Genomic DNA, 23530 nt, shown 5'->3' on the forward strand with positions numbered 1-23530 from the left:
CTATCCCTGGGTCGAGAAGATCCCTTGGAAAAGGAAATGGCAACCCATTCCGGAATTTTTAACTGGGAAATCCCATGGACACAGGTGCCTGGTGGGCTACACAGTCCATAGGGTCGCAGAGGCAGACAAGACTGAGCGACTAAACCATCCCAATACTATCATACTCACTTTCTATTGCTATTTAACAAAGTACTACAAACTTGGCAACATAAAACACCACACAGTTACTATCTTACAGCTTCTGTGGGTCAGGTGTGCAAGCACAGTCTAGCTGGTCCTCTGCAAGGCCACAATAAAGTACCAGCCAAACTGTTCCATTCTGTTGGCATAACTGGGGAAGAGTATGTTGCAAAGCTCACCTGGGTTGTTGGAAAAAATCATTTGGCAGAATTTGCTTGCTACTCTAGACTAAATGCTGAACTTCTTTCTGGCTGTTGACTGAAGGTCAACCTCAAAGTTAGAGGTCACCCCCAGTTACCTGACTTGGGAGGTGGGTCTCTAAAGTAAGTCTGCTAACAAGACAGTCACAAAAGCATGAACACTACGAGACAGACACCATGGTGGGGGCTCACCTTAGACTTTAGAGTTATAAATGCTGATTGTTCATTCAATAGTTTGCCTTTGACAATAAGAGTAATGATAGCAAACTTACCCTTACACCATAGTAAGAATAGAGAAACATAAGAGAAACCATTTTAAATATGAGAAGATAAGCAGCACAGGGCTGTGATCCCTGAAGAAAGAGAAACAAATGATGTGGGCCCTTTATTTGCGAGCGCTTCCATTTGTTTCTTTTTGGCAGCACCGGGTCTTCAGTGCTTCGCACAGGCTTTCTCCAGTTGTGAGTGGGGGCTCCTCTCGGTTGTGGAGCGGGGGCTTCTCATTGTGATGGTTTCTCTGCTGTGAGTTCAGGCTCTAGGCACCAGGACTTTAGGAGTTGCAGAATGCAGGCTCAGTAGTCGCTGCACATGGGTTTAGTTGCTCTGCACTGGCAGGTGGATTGGTGACCATTGTGCCACCAGGGAAGTCCCTGGAAGGGCTGGGGGAGGAAACTAAGTAGAGCACAGCAATTTCACTGATTCAAGGAGACGAAAACTATGGCTGAATGCCCAAATGGCTGGAGTTCGCAGGAGACAGTAGTGGAAAGGAAGACACTAAATAGAGAAATCTCTCTAGAAATGTGCAACGGGGTTTCCTAGAATCCTTAGTTAATACTAAATTACACATGCACAGGGAAACGCCGTGAGTCTAAGCAGGGCGGCTGTAAACCGAACGATCCTTGGAAGTCATGCAAGACAAGGAGATACTCCTTGTCTAACTACACAGAGAGGAGACACTATTGAGTTGGGCATTCATTAGAGACCCCAGAAGGGTCACCCCTGAAACTAGTGAAGGCTACTTTAGGGCCAATCTAGTAAAGCTTAAAAAATAAGTCTTGAAAGAGACAAGCTAATCTGTAGTAATCTATCTGCCTGCCAAAACCAACTCAAAAACTCTTTAAAAGAAGACATCAAAATCCTGATGTATAATCCCCATCTCATAAGTACAGGTAGATCTGTGAATACGATCGGAGACGCAATAACTCTTCCTTTAATTGGATTATATCATATGACAAAGATGAGAGGACTGATTACCTTATATTTATAAGGTCCTCTGTAGCAGCTGACTGGATAGAGACTTTCATGTTGCTTCTGAAGAAGCTGCCGTGTTTATGGTCATGGAGCTAGGACTCGGGGTTAGCCTGTGGGATCTGACTGATTTAGCTGACAGCCAGCAAAAAAAAAAAAAGGGCGGGGTGGGGGACTTCAGTCCTATAACCATAAGGATAGAATTCTGAAAACTAATGAACTTGAAAGATCTCGGTTGTCATATGAGGTCACAGCCCCAGCCAACATCTTAACTTCAGCCTGATAAATCCCTGCTCTGATCTATGCTTACACTTCCAACCTATATGTGGGATAGTAAATGAGCATTGATTTAGGCCACTAAGTTTTAGTAATTGTTATGCACCAACATAAAACTAACATGGCTGGAAAGACAGCCATGTCTGCTCTTACCACTTCCCTCGACTGGAATTTCTAGTCTGTGCAATACTGATCAATTGGTGTGACACAAAACCTACTTCACTGTTATAAAAGATGAAAATGACTCAAGTATATGAAACGATGTTCAACTTTACATGGTTCAAAACCTGAAATTTAAAGTACTCTGAGAGGACTTCCCTGGTGGTCAGCGGTTAAGAATCCACCTGCCAATGTGGTGGATGTGGGTTCTATCCCTGGTCCGAGAAGATTCCACAGGGGCAACCAAATCCTTGTACCACAACTACTGAGCCTGCGCAACACAACATCCTTGAACTGCAACTGCTGAGCCCTAAAGCTGCAACTACTGGAGCCTGTGTGCTCTAGCCTGTGCCTTGCTGCAGTGAGAAGTCTGTATACCGCAACTAGAGAAAGCCCATGTGCAGCAATGGAGACTCAGTACAGCCAAAATAAAAACCATAAAGGTGCAGTGGATACAATTTCTCACATGTCAGACTGGCAAAAATTAAAAAGTGCATAGGCTGTGGGGAAGCTGGCCCTCTCGTGTATTATTCAGTTCAGTTCAGTCGCTCAGTCGTGTCTGACTCTGCAACCCCATGAATCGCACCATGCCAGGCCTCCCTGTCCATCACCAGCTCCTGGAGTTCACCCAAACTCATGTGCATCAAGTCGGTGATGCCATCCAGCCATCTCATCCTCGGTCGTCCCCTTCTCCTCCTGCCCCCAATCCCTTCCAGCATCAGGGTCTTTTCCAATGAGTCAACTCTTCGCATGTACTATTAGTGGGAATGAAAATAAGTACACTCCTTTTGGAAGGCAATTGATATACCCAACAAAACTACATAGATACCTTTTGACTCAGCAATTCTACTTTTTGAAATTACCCTCAAGACACACTTCCAACAGTACAAAAATACTTATCCACAAGGTTACTCCTGCAGCATGGTCAATAATTAAAAAATATTGGAAACATATTCAATGTCCATACAATGCGAAGGGAGTTAAAATAAAATGTAATATATCCACATAACGGAGTACTCTACAACAATGAAACAAAATAATGAAGATTTCCATGAACTAATGTGGAGTGATTTTCAGAATATCTGTTAAGCCAAAAAAGGTCACCTAAGTATGCAGGAATGGCACAAGTGGGAATGGGATAGAAAGGATACAGAGAGTTATGATAGAAAGGAATGACATTTTTCCAAGCAGAACTTTTTGTATAGTCTTGACTTATAAAACAGTTAATATCTCATAGTCTTTAAAAAAATCACAAGGATGGAAGGAAAAACACTAATACTTAATATGAACAAAAAAGAAACTAAATGGAATTTCAAATGAATAACGTAAATACACTTAAGGGTATATAAGAAGAACTAACCCAGATAACTTTTGAACACAGTATTTGAACATCATGTCTTTAGGCTTAAGACAAGAACTCTAAACTGAACTGAATTAGTCGGTCTTTTCAGAGGCATGGGTTAGCAATTTTGAAATCCCCTTCTTTTCCCTATAGGACTGTGCAATTGAGTAATTTATAATTGTTGATAATGGGAGCCAGGTTACTTGTCACTGAGAAGGGAGTTAAAATATGGAAAGAGATTAGGACAGAAAAGAATGAACGAGAGGATACTGGATTGGAACTGGAGATCTCAGTATGAACTTGGGAATTTTAAGGAGGCTGATTCTAGGCCAGAGGCAGAGAAACTTTAAGATGAGGCTGAACATCATGTGTGCCAGAAAAATCAGGAAGTACTCAAAGAATGCTAGGGACACGTCAAAAGGGCACAGAAGCCACTTTGAAGTAGTTCCCTTTGGCTAAATCTGGAAGACCTGAATATTAAAATAAAAAGTGACTGTAACCTACTGAATACAGAAAGAATTTCTGAGTCCACACTGATACAGACAGATGAATAGGGGAAAAGGAAAAGTTCATCCTTAAAGTTGAAAGCCAACTAGTAAATGTAAAAGAAATGATGAAATTATATGAGAGCCAGAATAACACAGATTCAGGCAAAAATCATCAATGGGCACTAGTATCTGAGGAGCACGATATCTGCAGTCTCAAACTCCTCACAAGATACTAACTGTAAGAAGTAACATAACTACCCTTAGAATGTAGAATGTTACTACATTAACAACATGCAGTAACTTATACAATGAAAAAATCTGTCAGATACCACCTTAATGAAATTATCCAAGTTAAAACCATTGGGACTAACCAACAGCACACGTCTCCACATAAGGCGCAAAAGGGACTCAACACCACTTCTGTGGGGTTCCTGCCCAAAGCACATCATCTGAATCTAATCATGATAAAACATTTAAGTAAACCCAAATTAAGGGACATTCTACAAAATAACTAGCCATACTCCTCAAAAATATCAATGCCACAAAGCACAAAGATTCAAACTGTCCCAAATTAAATGAACTAGAGACACAGTGACTGAATGCAATACATGATCTTGGATCTTCTTCTGCTGTGGGAACATTACTGACTCAACTGGCAAAACCTTAATGTGAGTTACTTACTAGATAATAGTAACTGAGTCAATGTTAACAGCCTGATGTTTTGTAACTACTCTGGTTAGATATAGAATTTCTTGCTTATTAAAAATGCATAGTAAAGTATTAGGGGTAGAGGGGGTATATCTGTCATTTGCTATTAAAAACAGTTCAGAAAAAACCACATACACAAACACAGGAAGAGAAACACACAGATCGGGGAAAAGGAAGAGAGGAAGCAAATATAGTAAAATTTTAATATTTGGAAAATGTAAGGAAGAGATCAAGTTGCCAACATCCATTGGATCATCGAAAAAGCAAGAGAGTTCCAGAAAAACATCTATTTCTGTTTCATTGACTATGCCAAAGCCTTTGACTGTGTGGATCACAATAACCTGTGGAAAATTCTGAAAGAGATGGGAATACCAGACCACCTGACCTGCCTCTTGAGAAACCTGTATGCAGGTCAGGAAGCAACAGTTAGAACTGGACATGGAACAACAGACTGGTTCCAAATAGGAGAAGGAGTACGTCAAGGCTGTATATTGTCACCCAGCTTATTGAACTTCTATGCAGAGTACATCATGAGAAACGCTGGGCTGGAAGAAACACAAGCTGGAATCAAGATTGTCGGGAGAAATATCAATAACCTCAGATATGCAGATGAAGAGGAAACTAAAAAGTGAAAGGCAGAAAGTGAAGAGGAACTAAAAAGCCTCTTGATGAAAGTGAAAGAGGAGAGTGAAAAAGTTGGCTTAAAGCTCAACATTCAGAAAACGAAGATCATGGCATCTGGTCCCATCACTTCATGGGAAATAGATGGGGAAACAGTGGAAACAGTGTCAGACTTTATTTTTTTGGGCTCCAAATCACTGCGGGTGGTGACTGCAGTCATGAAATTAAGACGCTTACTCCTTGGAAGAAACCTAGATAGCATATTCAAAAGCAGAGACATTACTTTGCCGACTAAGGTCCATCTAGTCAAGGCTATGGTTTTTCCAGTGGTCAGGTATGGATGTGAGAGTTGGACTATGAAGAAAGCTGAGCACTGAAGAATTGATGCTTTTGAACTGTGGTGCTGGAGAAGACTCTTGAGAGTCCCTTGGACTGCAAGATCCAAGCAGTCCATTCTGAAGGAGATCAGCCCTGGGATTTCTTTGGAAGGAATGATGCTAAAGCTGAAACTCCAGTACTTTGGCCACCTCATGCGAAGAGTTGACTCATTGGAAAAGACTCTGATGCTGGGAGGGATTGGGGGCAGGAGGAGAAGGGGACGACAGAGGATGAGATGGCTGGATGGCAACACTGACTCGATGGACCTGAGTCTGAGTGAACTCCGGGAGTTGGTGATGGACAGGGAGGCCTGGCATGCTGCGGTTCATGGGGTCACAAAGAGTTGGACACGACTGAGCAACTGAACTGAACTGAACTGAAGGAAGAGATTTGGGATTTCTTCAAACGATTCTTATAACTTTTCTATACGTCTGAAATGATGTTAAAAAAATTAAAGAAAAAGCTGTAGGCACAAAGGTGTTCATTATAGTATTCATAATAGTGAAAACTTCATTCATTTAATAATTACTGGGCATCTTACACTCTAGGTGGTGTGCTGGACATGAGAAATAAAGTAGTGAACAAGCAAGGCTGGTTATGTGGCTTAGACCCTTGAGGAGTTTCCTGGGATTCAATATTCGGAGGCTCAAACTGGAAAAGTTGGCTACCTTCTGTAGAACTTAACCATGATGTCAGGATATAGAAATGTTTATGTAATTACAGTACAATCATTTGACATTAAGGCAAATCAAAATTAGAAAAGTAAAGATTATAATAACAGAGGAAGATGTTAAAAGATATTAAGTTAAAAAAAACCAGGAGACACTGTAAATACTATTAGAATTGTATATCTATGTACACATAAAAAAAAGACATAAAAACAGTACTCACGGTGACTTTGTCTTTCCTATTTGAATTTCCCATGTTAAAAATTTTAATGATTAAAGAAAAATTTCATTCCAAAAGTTACTAACATTTCAGAAAATTGTCATAATTAAATGTACATAAATGGGCCAAGTAATTGAGTTTAAGAGAATTTGATTAGTCAGTTAAGATCACCAAAATTTTTTAAATTTCCAGCTAGTTTTGAGTATGTATATCTTCTTAAATTACCTTTTGCTTCAGATTTGTGCCATTTAAGAGATGCCATTTAATGCACCATTTTATGAAATCTGCAAAGCTACTCGTTCTTAATGTCTGAACTATTATGTTGTTGTTTTTTTTTAACAAGAGAGGTATCCTTAAACCTAATGTCATATGACTTAAAATTTGTTTGGAAGATAAACTACACAATTTACCAGTTAATGCAGTTAGGGTAGACAGTAACTGCTGCAGAGGCAGGAATTTCATGTTCCTGGTGACCAACACAATAGCAACCAATCACAACAGTGTGCATATTAAGCTAAGGTGCTGAATACTATACACTCTGGAACAGAAGTTTTTAATTTACCTTTAAGACATCCAGAAATGGCAAGCCTTAGTAAGGTGAGAGCTGATGAGGTCTGTCATTTATAAACCTCCTTGTATTTTACTAAAAACTGAGTATGTCTATTTTGTGAGAGGAAAAGTTTAGAGCTCTCACCAAATTTTCAAAGAGGTCAAAGGCCCAAAAGTTATCAAAGGTACTGCTCTGAATAAACAATATTATGAAATTTTCTAACTTAGAAATTTAATAACTACATAAAACCATTTAATCCAATTTTTACATCATGGTTAAGTAACAAAATATAAGTGGAAAAAAAAATCAAATTTCCCAACTCCAGGTTAAATTAAAGCTTGATTATGAAAGATCATAAATCTATCCAGTGAATTAGTAGCATATATATCAACCTGGTGAATAATTAGAGAATGTCTTCTGCAATGTGTATCACTAAAAAACTTCTGATGACAATACTAATTTATTTTAGATGTATCCGGAAAATGTGCCATTTAAACAGAAAATATTTATTCATTTTTACCATGAATGTGTCAAACACTAAGCTAGGCACTGACATTTCAAAAATGGTAGATCTTTTGAGATGTACAAAGTCTACTGGAAAAGAAAGAAGTATAAAAATTGTTTATAATATAGGCAGGTGGAAATAATTTCCTGGAGAAGCTAAACAGTATATATCCAAGAAGAAATGATATCTAAGCTGGAGTAGTTTCATCACTGACAGAAAGAAGTGAAGGCTGGGATGGACATTTTACACTGTGGGGATGTTTACAAAGGTATGGAGGATCCTTCCTGTGTTTTGAGGATAGGATGGAGAAAAGACGAGTGGAAGATAAGGTCCAGACTGTAAATAGTTTATGAATTCATGGTGAATTTGGATGTTTTCCTGAATGCAAAAAGCTGAAGCTCTTAAACATTTTTAAGGAGAGGAGAAGTTAATTTGAAAAAAAGTAACTCTGGGCCTTCCCTGGTGGCCCAGTGGTTAAGACTCGGCGCTTCCACTGCAGGTTCAGTTCCTAGATGGGATCTGCTGCGTGGCTTGGCCGAAAAAAAAAGGTAACGCTGAGGAGCAATGTAAAAGACAAAGTAAGGGGGGAAGAAAAAAAGGTAAAATCTTTATGTGAAAACATTCTTCGTGGAAAAATGTATTATGCCTGATACTTTTTTTTAAGAGTTCAGGTTTTCACATACAACTTTTTTTTAAAAAAAGCAATATATATTTTTAGTTAAAACCTTAGTTTACAATTTAATGGCAGATTCTCACAGAAACTTATCATGGGCCTACTATTTGCCTAAGAGCTGCACAGCCTGGTTGCTGCTTACCTGTAACAGAGAGATTAGTTACCGCGGCGCTGGTTAAAGGAAGGACTGGATTGACCGGGAGGGTAGTTGCTGCACTGCTCGTCACAAGGCTTGGTGTGGTTGCCACCTAGAGGTCGGAAGTGAAAACATGCAAAAGCAGTTGAAAACCAAAATTTAAAAATTTAACTCCACACTGCAGGTTTATTTTTCCTACAAACATTTTGAAAATTCCAGATACAACAGAATATATTTATATATATTCTGTCCAAAAGGAAATGATTTTATTAATTACTCTCTGACCTTGGAATTGAGAAAACTGGCTTATGTTGAAAGGCTGCTTTTACTAGATGGTTTTTCAGTAATATTACAAATGGCTTTGCCCAAGTTTTAATGAGAAATTAATTTTAAAATTCCCATATTTCAATTATGTTGAATAAGATATACTCTAAATCATTAAAAAATACTACATCATTATAAGTGATCTAAACAAGAAAACTATTCAAGGGGATCATAGAATTTGGAGTTCTTGTATATTATATTTTCAGCTATGTGGGGGCAAGACTGTCTTGATTTTGTTTCTAGTGAAATCTCATTATGGAAAGAATATAAAACAAATTTTTTAATATGGACAGTTTCTTTTTTTGGAATTACATATTGATACACTAAAGCAGCAAATATTGCCTTCCTTCTATCCTATCCTTCCTCCCTTCCTCCTTCTAGTACAAATAAATCCAAAGCACAAAAGTCATGTACATAAAACAAGACTGCCTAATACTATCATGTTCGTAACTACTATCTCATGAACTGTATGATCAAAGGCCTACCAGTTAACAATGAAAAGTCTGCTTGGCATAGAGTAATATTAAATTAGAAATAAATTAACAAGGAAGTATCAGAAATGCAAACTCAACAATATTCCCATCTTTGGAATCCTGGTTGGAAACATGGCATCACATTCACAATTGTTCTAAAGATCAAGTGAATCACCTGACAACTCTATGTCCCTTCAGTCTAGCAATACTATTTTAATGTTAACAGCAGAGGTTACTCAGTATGGTTATAAATAAAAGGCCCACATCAATACAAACTCAGAGCTAAAGGTTATCTGGGAATTTACTGTCACTTAATCATGTAAGTAAAGGTTTAATAAACTGAGCCTTAGAACCCAAAATGAATAAAGAGCAACTAAAGATTTTTTAGATAACTGAAATTAGCTGCAAACTGACTCCCAGTTAGAGAGTAACCTAATAAACTATAGCAGAGAAGAGAATAATGGAACTGCAATGAAATAGGTAAGGATTAAAACTGTTTAAAAAAGAAAGATCAGTTAAGTTCTTGGGTTAACAACAAGAGATTTCATTACTTTGGTAACATTTAAAATATAAATTTATATACCTTTATTCAACATGAATATATATAATAGATTCCTATAAGGATATAAATTCATTTGATAGGTCATTCATAATGTAAACATTAGCTATTGAGCGCGTACCCTTGCATCCCATCCTTACCAGTGAGGCTGGGCTGGGGAAAACTGCTTTGATAGGCGAGCTGCTGGTCCCACCACTGCTGGGGGGGTTGATTCTTTTTTCCTTCTGGCGGCGGTTACAAAACCAAACACGTATTACCTCCTTTTCCATGTTAAGTTGATCAGCAATCATGGTGATTTCTTCCGAGGTAGGCTTTTGATTCTGAAGGGGAAAATAATAAAATCATCTGTTGGAAAAACTTTCTGAACTACAGGCATGACCACGTCACTAAATTAATAAGCGAACAGGAGAAACAAGAGAATGAAGCTGGGCTATACAGGGCCGTATTACTCCACTTCTAACAAAAAACTTCCATGTTCTAACAAACATGCATTGATTAAATGTAGTCATATTAACTTAGAATGCTATTCTTGAATATATATATACACATATATTTTTAAGGGCAATTAATCATGAATGAAACTAATGCCTTATTTATTAGTGGGAAATTTAAGAATTTTTCCAGTGCTTCATACACGTAATCTCATTTGGACAATGTGAGGAAGGCAAGAGTTCTGGTTCCAAACACTAGAATTTAGCCAAACCAAACTACTTGTGTTTCCGCTGTACATAACATTGGTATTACACAGACAATCCCATGTACATGAAAAGTAAAAACCTCACTAACCTCCAAGAAACTCTTCTCTAAGGCCACACGAATGTTGGTCTCTATGCTGGTGCGTTTCTTCCTCCTACGGTTCAAGCCCTCAATCCCCATCCCTGGAGAATTCAGGGCACTTGGGCTGGAGAGAGCTGAATCAGATGAGAGGTTCTCTGTAAGAAAGAAGAAAACACATACATCAAATTAGCTGAGCATGATTCATGCACACAATTACATATTAATAACAACAATCAACCGAAACACTTCAGGCTAACAGCAAGCATGGAAGGTCACTATAACTTGTATTAGAATGCGCTCGCTGCCATGGGCCTTCCCACTGCTCTTGCTGGCCCCCTGCCTCAGGACGGCCATTAGGTCACCTGCTGTGCTCTGACTTGTTCTGACACAGCAGTCTACTGCTCCTCTCTTTACTCTAAGCGCTACCTCTTCAGCTTCCATGAGAGTTCTGCTCTTCTGATCTGGTTTTGCTTGCTCTTTCATTTATTAACTCTAAGGATGAAAGGAAGAAAACCTGGAAATTATTGACTGTTAAACGTTTATCTTACAAATGACCTCTCATTTTATTTCACTGGTATTTCTCTCCTTCCCCTCAAACCAAACAATGAAACATTTTTAAACTATTAAAAGTTTAAACAAGATTCGGCCATTTAATAGTTTAATGACCCTGAGCATGTCAGAGACATCTCTGAGTTTCTTTCCACTCTATGTTCTACGAAGGGAACAGACCACAGGTTCACACCTGTGGAACTCAGTAAGATTACAGATGCTGAGGCCATATGTGGAACAACGAAATCAGACTGTTCAAAGCTGGGAGTTATAGGTTTGTCTTTGCGAAAGACCTGAATTTTGTTCACACCTACAATGAGAACCACAGTCTAGGGGATCCCTATGATTCCTTACAGCTCTAACAGTCTATGATTCTGTGACTCAAAATTCAAAATCTCCAAAGGGAAACTGCAGCAAAAAGCATGTAAGTTAAAACTAATAGCTCAATTTTTTTAATGTATAAAAAGGTGGTCATTTTTAAAAAATCAAAGTATAATTGATTTACTATATTTTATTGGTTTCAGGTATATAGCAAAGTGATTCAGTTATAAATACATTTTTTCAGATTGTATTTTACTATAGAGTATTACAAGATGTTGAATATAATTCTCTGTACAATACAGCAGGTCTTTGTTGCTTACCTATGTATAGTAGTAATTTGTATTTTTTGTATTTATTAAACTCATACTCCTAATATGTCCCTCCCTCCCTCTACCATTTTTGGTAACTATAATTTTTTTTTTCTATGTCTGTGATTGTTTCTACATGAATACAGATTTGTATTATTTTTTGGATTCCACATATAAGTGGTATCATATAGTAGTTGTCTTTGTTTGACTTATTTACTAAATAGAATATTCTCTAGGTCCAGCCATGCTGTTGTAAATGGTAACATTTCATTCTTTTTCGTGGTTGAGTAATAGTCCATTGTATAGACATACCAATGTGTGGTCACTTTTAATGACAAAGCAGAAATACTATCAGGAACAAGTTTATAATAATCCATGGAGGAAGAACCAATACACTTGTTTTTCAAGTTTATTTAAATACATAGGGCTTCTTAGCCTCTTCAACTTCCTTCAACTGTCTCTCATTCTGGGCTCAAATACAAGAAATGTTCCAAAGCTAAAAACTATTGCTGATTATGTACCTTGTAATTACTAGACTATTTAAATGAATTAGCTCTCTAATTTATATAGTCATAATTTATGTTGATTCTCCCAAGATTAGTGAGCTTTAAGATTCTGTAGTATCAATAATGTAGTAAGAAATGTAATCCCCATTTATACAACAATCCCTCCTGTAAAATTTCAATGATCAACAAGGAAATATATATATATTTTATATATATACCCACCTGCATCATTTAGCCACTTCTCCAAAAGTGGCTTTAATTTGCACATGTTCTTAAAGCTGAGGTTCAAGGCTTCAAAACGAGAGATGGTAGTTTGGCTGAAGTCATTTCCATACAGTTTACCCATAGCAAGCCCAACATCGCCCTGTACAATAACACAGAATAGGAAAGGAGAGAGAGAGAAGATTCATGTAATGTTTATGGTCTTCACTCGAGGGTGCTGCTCCAGTAACTGTTCTAGACAAAGAATCAACAATCATTCCATTTACCGGGTTCCACAAAAACATCCATCCCTAAGCTGAGCACAGTACTCCAGTGAAGGTTCCTGCTAATTAGGCCTCAATGGTGACAACATTCAAAACTGTCCCATATTCTCTCCATATTGAATCTCTTCTTAATAATTGAAATATCAAGTATTTCTGCTAACTCTCAAAAGGTAGTGCTGATATTCTACCAAGTAACTGATGCAACCAAAGTGACCTAAGTAATCTTTAGAAATCAGTTAATTTGTATCACCTACAGGGTTAATAGATGTAGCTGTCTGTATAACCTTAGATATTTCTGAACTAATCCAACTTCACATAAATCACTTTAAATCTTAGAAATTATGCTTCGTCCTTTAATTTTTTTCCTGTAAAGTATTTCTGGAAGCTGTGAAAAAAAAATCTTTGCACTCTTAGTTTGGATTTCAAAGTTTGTTATAAAAACCAGGTATTCTAAAAAGACTACTTCTGTAACCATTATAGAAATTCACAGTAGAGAGTTTTGACCCATTTAGTCAAAACCTTTATGGGCACTGGAAACTTGGTAACCTTATAGCAATAGAACAATGATCCCCTGAATATACTGCAAAAAATATCTTTCTCTATAAGCCTTTGAAATGTATGGAGGGCTTTTCCTCCAGCTGAAACCTCTCTTATTGTATATATATATAGGTGATACAAAGTGTCAGTCGCTCAATTGTGTCTGACTCTTTGTGATCCCATGGACTATAGCCTCTGTCCTTTGGATTCTCCAGGCAAGAACACTGGAGCGGGTAGCCATTCCCTTCTCATGGGATCTTTCTGACCTAGGGATCGAACTTGGGTCTTCGGCATCACAGGCGGATTCTTTACTGTCTGAGCCACCAGTTATATAGTAGAAATAATTCACACTCTCATTTAAAATAGTTTAGTGACAAGACAGAAAGGCAACATTTCTGGTCCAAAATACTACATAGCTAATTCTACTAAGACAGTCAACTCCCAACTATCTTGGCAACACTCATTTTGAATTACGAATATATCACTCCTTTGATTTATCTCCTCTATAAATCACCTTTTGGATAGAACATTGTCTATTAGCACTTACATAAGGGGTTAGTCAGTGAAAAGAAAGAATATTTCTTTTTAAACCCCATTTTCTTACTGGTGAGCAAACTGTATCAAAAAGTTTAACAGAGGAGAAATGTTGGATAAAGATAAAATGAGACTTTGAGAATACTTGAACTGGGGGCAGGAGGAGAAGGGGATGACAGAGGATGAGATGGCTGCATGGCATCACTGACTTGATGGACGTGAGTCTGAGTGAACTCTGGGAGCTGGTGATGGACAGGGAGGCCTGGCATGCTGCGGTTCATGGGGTCGCAAAGAGTCGGACACGACTGAGTGACTGAACTGAACTCCAACTGATCTATATTCTAATCTTTCCCACAGAATAGCTACCAGCTGCGTGTGTAATTTAAATGAATTCAAAGCGGATAAACTAGAAATGTCATTCCTTAGCACCGCTAGCTGCCTCTCAAGTACTCAGGAGGCACGTGTGGAGAGTGACTATCCTACTGGACAGCACAGACACAAAATCATAGAAGGCTTCACTGACAGCTCCGAATATACCGTCTCACAGAAGCAGAGCAGAAGTAGACCATCACACGTAAAGGCTTTCATTGTCTAAACAGCAGCAGATGCCTCAGTTAATATACTGCTAAATCGCTTCAGTCGTGTCCGACTCTGTGCGACCCCATAGACGGGGGCCCACTGTCTCTGGGATTCTCCAGGCAAGAACACTGGAGTGGGTTGCCATTGCTTTCTCCGAGTTAATATACTAATTTTCACTAATTTGATATCAGATGGTTTAGTGCTTCCGTAATATATAACCACTTTGGGTTCTCCCTCACAGGGTAAATGTTTGAACAGTTAACTCATACATAATCTGAACTAAATAATATCACTTTGATTTATTTTAAAAGCAGAGAAAAAGAGGAATGAAGACTGAGATTAGGAAATAATGAATGTATCACATGTGAGGGATGGTGTTAGAATATGGCATGCCTTCTAATTATGTAATAACATCTATAGCAATCCTTTAATAACAAATTATGTAGTTAGAAAATACTGTTTAAAACACCTAATAACGTGTATATTTATTCAGAGAACAGGAATTTGTCTGTTTCAACTAATAACTTGAATGTCTAACTTACCCTCTGAATGAATGTATATAAACTGCATACAAAGCAATGTTTAAAAAAACTACAGTTGAGGTATCTGACATAAAACACGTTGATCTTCCCATCCTGCATCAGTAATGTGCGCCTTAATCCACACAGTCAAGGTCTGTGAAATGTTGCCACTGCTAAGTCAAAGTCATTTGAAAAATAAGGAAGTGACGTGTCAAATAACAGGATAAAACTGCAAGCAGAACGCAGATCACAGGGAAGCTCCTTTATCAAAACAAGAGAGAGGGGCTTTCCTGCTAGTGCAGTGGCTAAGAATCTGCCTTGGAATACAGGGGATGTGGGCGTGATCCCTGACTGGGCAACGAGGGCCCATATGCTGTGGAGTAGCGGAGCCCGTGCATCCCAGTGAGAGCCCACACGCCTGTGGAAGGTCCTGCATGAGGTGGCGACAGTCTGTGTGCCACAGTTAAGGCCCCACAGAGCCAGATACATAAATACTAAAAAGAAAGCAAGAGAGAGAGAAAGAGAAAAAGAGAGAGAAGCAACCCTGCCAGTGTGTTGGGTCAAATGCCACAGAAGGGCGAACCACTATTTGGTATAGAAGTTAAAGGTTTTTAAAAGCCTTAACAGTCTTGCCATATCACTCGGACAACAATCTCCTAGGAAATGAAGAGTATGCTATGCTGATAGCTCAAGAGCTGAAGCACTGCTAAACCTGCCAACCTGATACTTATTTAAGCTTATTAATTTATTTCTACCAATCTAGTTCTATATTATCTTAGCTTTCTTTTAAAAAGCCAGTCAGATGGTTTAGATAGTTCCAAAGTACTAAAAACTTTGTGAATTACAATTTGTTTCCTCATAACTGAGACTCTTCACAAATATGCATTTTCTCTAAAATTATTATATCTATTAAAAAACATTTTATGTTCTCAATATATAATGTTTCTTTGAGCTAAAATAAATTACCAAAGAAATATAAAGAACAAAACAGGGATGTCATTCTTGATTTTTTATCTACCAGAGTAGGTGGTATGTTACAACACTTTCAACATAAAATAATTTGGATAATACTTTAGTGCTGGCTTAAATTTCAAACAGTAATTATATTCTCTGGGGAAAAAACCATCAGGCTTTTCCTGATTCTATTGAAATACCCAATCTAATCTATACTTCAGTAATTTTATTTCACTAATGATCTTGCTATGGCCAGTGCGTTCTCTTGGCCGAACTCTATTAGCCTTTGCTGTTCTGTACTCCAAGGCCAAATTTGCCTGTTACTCCAGGTGTTTCTTGACTTCCTACTTTTGTATTCCAACAACACAAGAGAAGACTCTACACATGGACATCACCAGATGGTCAACACAAAAATCAGATTGATTATATTCTTTGCAGCCAAAGATGAAGAAGCTCGATACAGTCAGCAAAAACAAGACTGGGAGCTGACTGTAGCTGAGATCATGAACTCCTTATTGCCAAATAAAGATTTAAATTGAAGAAAGTAGAGAAAACTACTAGACCATTCAGGTATGACCTAATTCAAATCCCTTATGACATTACACTGGAAGTGAGAAATAGATTTAAGGGATTCGATCTGATAGACAGAGTGCCTGATGCCATGGACGGAGATTTGTGACACTGTACAGGAGACAGGGATCAAGACCGCCCACAAGAAAAAGAAATGCAAAAAAGCAAAATGGCTATCTGAGGGGGCCTTACAAATAGCTGTGAAAAGAAGGGAAGTGAAAAGCAAAGGGGAAAAGGAAAGATATACCCATTTGAATGCAGAGTTCCAAAGAATAGCAAGGAGAGCCAAGAAAGCCTTTCTCAGTGATCAGTGAAAAGAAATAGAGGAAAACAACAGAATGGGAAAGAATAGAGATCTCTTCAAGAAAATTAAAGATACCAAGGGAACATTTCATGTAAAGATGGGCTCAATAAAGGACAGAAATGGTATGGCCCTAACAGAAGCAGAAGATATTAAGAAGAGGTGGCAAGAATACACAGAAGAACTGTACAAAAAAGATCTTCACGACCCAAATAATCAGGATGATGTGATCACTCACCTAGAGCCAGCCATCCTGGAATGTGAAGTCAAGTGGGCCTTAGGAAGTATCACTACGAACAAAGCTAGTGGAGGTGATGGAATTCCAGTTGAGCTATTTCAAATCCTAAATGATGATGCTGTGAAAGTGCTGCACTCAATATGCCAGCAAATTTGGAAAACTCAGCAATGGCCACAGGACTGGAAAAGGTCCGTTTTCATTCCAGTTCCAAAGAAAGGCATTGCAAAAGAATGCTCAAACTATCGCACAACTGCACTCATCTCACATGCTAGTAAAGGAATGCTCAAAATTCTCCAAGCTGGGCTTCAGCAATTTGTGAAACGTGAACTTCCAGATGTTCAAGCTGGTTTTAGAAAAAGCAGAGGAACCAGAGATCAAGTTGCCAACATCCGCTGGATCATCGAAAAAGCAAGAGAGTTCCAGAAAAACATCTATTTCTGCTTTATTGACTATGCCAAAGCCTTTGACTGTATGGATCACAATAAACTGGAAAATTCTGAAAGAGATGGGAATACCAGACCACCTGAACTGTCTCTTGAGAAACCTGTATGCAGGTCAGGAAGCAACAGTTAGAACTAGACAGGGAACAACAGACTGGTTCCAAATAGGAAAAGGAGTACGTCAAGGCTGTATATTGTCACCCTGCTTATTTAACTTCTATGCAGAGTACATCATGAGAAACGCTGGGCTGGAGGAAGCACAAGCTGGAATCAAGATTGCCGGGAGAAATATCAATAACCTCAGATATGCAGATGACACCACCTTTATGGCAGAAAGTAAAGAAGAACTAAAGAGCCTCTTATGAAAGTGAAAGAGGAGAGTGAAAAAGTTGGCTCAAAGCTCAACATTCAGAAAACAAAGATCATGGCATCTGGTCCCATCACTTCATGGGAAATGGATGGGGAAACAGTAGAAACAGTGGCTGACTTTATTTTTCTGGGCTCCAAAATCACTGCAGATGGTGACTGCAGCCATGAAATTAAAAGACGCTTACTTCTTGGAAGGAAAGTAATGACCAACCTAGACAAGCATATTCAAAAGCAGAGACAGTACTTTGCCAACAAAGGTCCGTTTATTCAAGGCTATGGTTTTTCCAGTGGCCATGTATGGATGTGAGAGTTGGACTGTGAAGAAAGCTGAGCACTGAAGAATTGATGCTTTTGAACTGTGTTGTTGAAGAAGACTCTTGAGAGTCCCTTGGACTGCAAGGAGATCCAACCAGTCCATCCTAAAGGAGATCAGTCCTGGGTGTTCATTGGTAGGACTGATGTTGAAGCTGAAACTCCAATACTTTGGCCACCTGATGCGAAGAGCTGACTTATTTGGAAAAGACCCTGATGCTGGGAAAGATTGAGGGCAGGAGAAGGGGATGAGAGGATGAGATGGTTGGATGGCATCATCGACTCAATGGACACGGCTTTGAGTGGACTGTGGAAGTTGGTGATGGACAGGGAGGCCTGTGTGCTGTGATTCATGGGGTTCCAAAGAGTTGGACATGACTGAGCGACTGAACTGAATAATCTTGCATCACTTTACATAAATGTCATTCAGTTTAATTATTTTCCTGCTTTATCTGTGACACATTAATCTAAGAGTAAGTCAGCAGGAATGGTTAGAACAACAAGCTATATACCTAGAGCTTTAAAGGTTTCAACCATTAAATTCATTCCACTTTAAAAACCCTCTGTTAGGTGACATTTAAAAATTTATTTTGGATTTTGATTAATTTGGATTTTTCATCTTCAACAGATTCCTATTTAGTTAATCAGCCTCAGCTTGGTATTACTGGGTATTTGTGTGTGTATGTGTTTCCATTAATGCTTTCTTTTGCCCACAAACTATTTTAAACAAGTCTTTCAAATATTTCCCCTTTCAGCTACTATAAAAGGAATAAAGTAATCTTTATTCCTCTCATTCTTACTTATATCCAACACGAAGGGCTAGAACCAAACGTTTCTCAAACCACACAGCCCTGAGTACATTACAGTTATTTCATTCCCCAACATAATCTCTTAAATTCTCACCATTTATTGGTATAATTCTAATTTCAGAGGCCTGTGTTCTGAGAGAAATGTTAACAATTTTAGCATAACAGTAAATTATATATTTATACATGAATAAAAATGATGAAAGTCTAAACTTATAAATGTAGGAAATGGCTAAGAAAAAGTTACAGTCCAAAATTAAAAACAAACCTGAGAAATATACTGCTCCTTAGAAGGGTCTTTGGACATGGAATGCAAATATTTGGACCTGGCCAAGGAAGGAAGCCTAAGTTAAAGGTAGGTTCATCCTACCTGAGTGAATCCAAGTTTGATTCGTCTTTGTTTGAAGGTCTTGGCAAACTGCTCAAGCTCCTCAAGGTCACTGGGCTCCTCCAAGCTGGGAGTATCAATCCGCTTTGGTGTTGCCTGGCTCTGTGGAAGTGTCTGAATTGGGGTTGCTGCTATTGTGCGTGTTGGGGTTGCTGGCTGTTAGAGAAGGAACAGAAGCATAAGAACAAACGTACGCTAAGAAATTTAAGTTCATATCTGGAATGCTGCAAGCAAACAATTTACAGGAACAGCTATATTCAAGAACTATGAAGACCATGTAACAGTGTGGCAGGCACAACGTAACCCCAGTGAGAAAAGCAGAGTGTGATGCTAGATACACTACAGTTACAGTCAGGGTCAAACACGCACATCTGCGGAAAAGGCCTGAATATGCAAAAATGAAGTCCATTATCCTGGAGTTTTCAAATGGTCTGAATACACACATCTCATGTCATTTAAGAAATCAGTCTTTATTTTTAAGAACGTGTATCACAAATATGTCACTTTAACTGTAAGTTTCAACAGCAGGAACCATCCCTGTCTTATCACTATCATATCTCCTACTTGTAATAGAATATTATAAAAAATAAGATTATTAAAAACTATTTTAAGGGGGAAAAACAAATCACCTATAGTTTAAATAACTTAATAGCTTCATTTCTGACTATTTGTTCAAGTTTTCTTCCATAGAGCTTCATTTTTATGCTGTTAAATTATCCATGACCTCTCGAAGTTTTCCTCCTCCCATACATCTACTGATCCATTGTTAACCTTAACTGTAATTATAGTGACAAAATTTTATGCTCTGCTCTTCTCTCTCAACGCTAGGTTTCAATGTTTTCTACTATGTTGTTTCAGTCATCATAATTGTCAAAGCTGGGCTGAAAGGTAATAAAATCATAATAATTTATTTAACCATTTCTTTATCGTTAGATATTTTTCATTTGTTTTTACTAACATAGATGATACCACAAAGAAACACTGTGCATACAGTCATTTTTTCCACCTAATTAGTTCTTTGAGATAAATTCACAAAGGATTTTTCTGTAACTGGATAAAGAGTATACCATACACAATTTCGTGGCTTCTGGCACACATCATAATGCTGGTTCTCAGTATACAATGTTTTCCACATGATTTGTGTTAGCAGTTTTAAAAAATGTTTTACTAATTCAGGAATAAACTGCACTTTGCTAACACCTTAACTCTTATTTCTTATTACTTAAAGCCAAAATTTTCCCATGTGTTAATTATTACCCGTACTTCCTTTCATGTGAATTAACTTTACATCCACAATCCATTTATATATTAATGGTATCCTTATTCTCAAAGAGCTCATCAAATGTTCTAGATTAAGCCTTTGTCTATTGTATTAATACAAATGCTTTTCCCACTCTGCTTTTCTCCTTTTAGTTTTCAGTGTATGTAAGTTTTGAATTATCATTTGGGTGAACTATTTTCTCTTCCTCAGTATCTGCTGTTGCTTCAAATCTGAGAAAGCTTTGACTTATTTCTAGCTAAACATATCCTGCTTCTTTTATGTCTTTAAAAATGTTTAATTATTTAAACCCATCTAAAGTTTATTTGGGGACATAAGGGTATAATCTATCTTTTTTGACTCACAGGCTCCGAGTAGAACCCTCCTTCTGAGTCCTCACTAGTGAGGGTGCTGCCCTGACTGCATCATAACTGCATCAGTTAACCCTCTCTGTGAACAGAAGCCCAGGTGAGAGATTACAGGACAGGATTACAGATGGAGTCTCTGGTTGTGTACTTTTTTCCTTATAATTTTAATGCATTGTATACCCCTAAATTTTACCTCATTAGTAATATGCTCTCTCCAACTGAACTAACTGCCCCTGAAAACTACATAATAGGAATTGCGCATGCCTACACTTGGGGTAAGCGCCTCTCTATCATCCCTCTTCAATGAAGACAACAAAATTAATCTCTCTGGCATGCTGACACTGAGAAAATTTTAACCTGACCACCTGGAGGAACCCAAAACTTTACCAACCAAGTTAGAGTCCTATGTGGTTACAACTTCCCAGTGAAACTGGTTGATGGTTAGAGCTGTGTCTCAACTATCAGACAGTTGCTTTATTTCCAGGCTTGAAGTAGCCCCATTCTCAAATAATAAAGGACTAAAAATAGCTTGGGTACCTTTTGGTGGAGTGGTTACAGATAAGTTACCCCAACTCCAGAAACCTCAGGCTGGACTGGGCCAGATCTAGAAATAGTAGAGTAAAATTCAGTGAGCAGGAGTCAGGATGAAGCTGTCAGCCCTGCCACTGTTCACAAAGCTCACAGGTCAGAAAGGAACTGCTGTATAGGTTTTCTTTTCAACCTCACTTTCATAATTCCGCTTATTCATAATTAAACACACCATTTAAAAGTGTACAGTTGGATGGGTTTTGACAACTCTATTTAGTCATAAAACTCTTATAAGCGATTGAGATGCAGAAAATTTCCATCACCCTCAAAAGTTTCCTGGGCCCTTTGTGGTCAATCCTCACCCCTAGCCCCCATCCCCTGGCAACCACTGATTTGATTTCTGTCCCTATAGCTTTGTTGTCAAATGCCATATTAATTGAATCATGCAGTACACAGTTTTTTATGTTTGTCTTCTTTCACCTGGCATAATGCTTTAGAAATTCATATATGATGTTGAATGTATCGTAAGTACATTTGTTTCTATGGCTGAGTAGCAATCCATCGTATAGATATGTCAAAATTTATGTTATCTATTTACCAGTTGATGGATGTTTAGGCTGTTCATAAAAGCTCTATGAGCATTCATATGCAGGCCTTTGTGTGAGCAAATGCACTCATTTCTGAGAGTACAGCTGCTGAGTCATAAGGTGTATTTAACTTGATAAGAAACCACCAAGTTCTTCTCTAAAGGGCCTGCATCAATCTGCAACCCCAGTGGCAATGTTTAAGAGCTGGGTTTGCTTTATATTCTCATCAACACTTAGTATTATCATAATCTTTAATTTTGCCCGTTCTACTGGGTAGTGATATTTCATTTGCATTTTCCTCATGACTAATAATTTTGAGCATCTTTTCATACACTTATTGGGTATTTAACATGCCTTCTTTGGTAAAATATCTTCAAATATTTTGCACACACCCCCTTGAAAAAACAGGTTGTCTTATTGTGCTGTAGGAGTTCTTTATATAATCTGGATATAAGCCTTTTATATATATATATAAGTGTGTGTGTGTGTGTATATATATATATATATATATATATATATATATATATATATATATATATATGTTTCAAAAATATTTTCTTCCAGTCTGTGGCTTTTCATTCTTTCAACAGAAGCTTTTAATTTTTATGAAATTAAATTTATTACTTTTTTTTCTTTTATGGTTAGTGCTTTTTGTGTCCCACTCAAGAAATTACCTTATCCAGGGACACAAAGATTTTCCCTTAAGTTTTTTTCTAGAAATTTAGGTCTGCAACCCATTTCAAATTAATCTTTGTATATCACTGTGAAGGAGAAGAGGGTGACAGAGGATGAGATGGTGGGATGACATTACTGCTTCAGTGGATGTGAACCTGGGCAAACTTCGGGAGATAGTGAGGGACAGGGAGGCCTGGAGTGCTGCCATCAATGGGTTCCCAAAGAGTCGAATGTGACTGAGCAACAACAATAATATCGTTGTGAAATAAGGAGTGAGGTTCTTTTTTTTTCTGCCGATGGATGGCCAGTTGGTTCTTGATAATGCAGGTCTATTGGACTTCTGCTCTATTTCTATTCACATGCCATTATCACACTGTCTTTCTTACCATAGTTGTGTAATAATTCTGGACAACGAGTAATCCTTTAACTTTCTCACTTTTCAAAATTGTTTGGCTATTCCATGACCTCTTCAATTCTGTACAAATGTTAGAAACACCATACATATTTCTTCAAAGAAAGCTGTAGATATTAATTGGCATTGTATTGAATTTATAGATCAATTTGGAGAGATCTTATTTTACCAATTGAAGTCTTCATGAACACATTACATCTCTCCATTTACTTAGGTCTTCTTCAATTTCACTCAGCAAGATTTTGTAGTCTTCAATGTATAGGTCTTATAAACATTTTGTTAAATTTACTCTTAATTACTGCAAATATTTTTCTTAATTTCAATTTCCAAATGATTTTTATTAATCCAAAGATTTTTGTCTATTGACTTTGTATCTTGCTTGCTAAGTTACTAAGTAACTTTGTATCATACTTGCTAAGTTCATTTACTAATTCCAGCAATATTTTTGTAGATTCCTCTGAATTTTCTGCATAGACAATCATGTTGTCTGCCAAAGGAG

General features: G+C 37.8%; 1 protein-coding gene across 1 annotated transcript in view; it reads right to left on the reverse strand.

The window, feature by feature from the left end:
- POU2F1 (POU class 2 homeobox 1) overlaps nucleotides 1-23530 on the reverse strand; it is a 79693-nt gene that overhangs the window by 13390 nt on the left and 42773 nt on the right. Inside the window, exons 9-13 of the mRNA XM_068964561.1 lie at nucleotides 19186-19359; nucleotides 12392-12533; nucleotides 10495-10640; nucleotides 9849-10028; nucleotides 8359-8464 (exon numbers count right to left, since the gene is read on the reverse strand). Coding sequence (XP_068820662.1) covers nucleotides 8359-8464; nucleotides 9849-10028; nucleotides 10495-10640; nucleotides 12392-12533; nucleotides 19186-19359 — 748 coding nt within the window. The remainder of the gene's footprint in view (nucleotides 1-8358; nucleotides 8465-9848; nucleotides 10029-10494; nucleotides 10641-12391; nucleotides 12534-19185; nucleotides 19360-23530) is intronic.

This window comes from Capricornis sumatraensis, chromosome 2, assembly GCF_032405125.1.
Source record: "Capricornis sumatraensis isolate serow.1 chromosome 2, serow.2, whole genome shotgun sequence".
Taxonomy (NCBI): domain Eukaryota; kingdom Metazoa; phylum Chordata; class Mammalia; order Artiodactyla; family Bovidae; genus Capricornis; species Capricornis sumatraensis.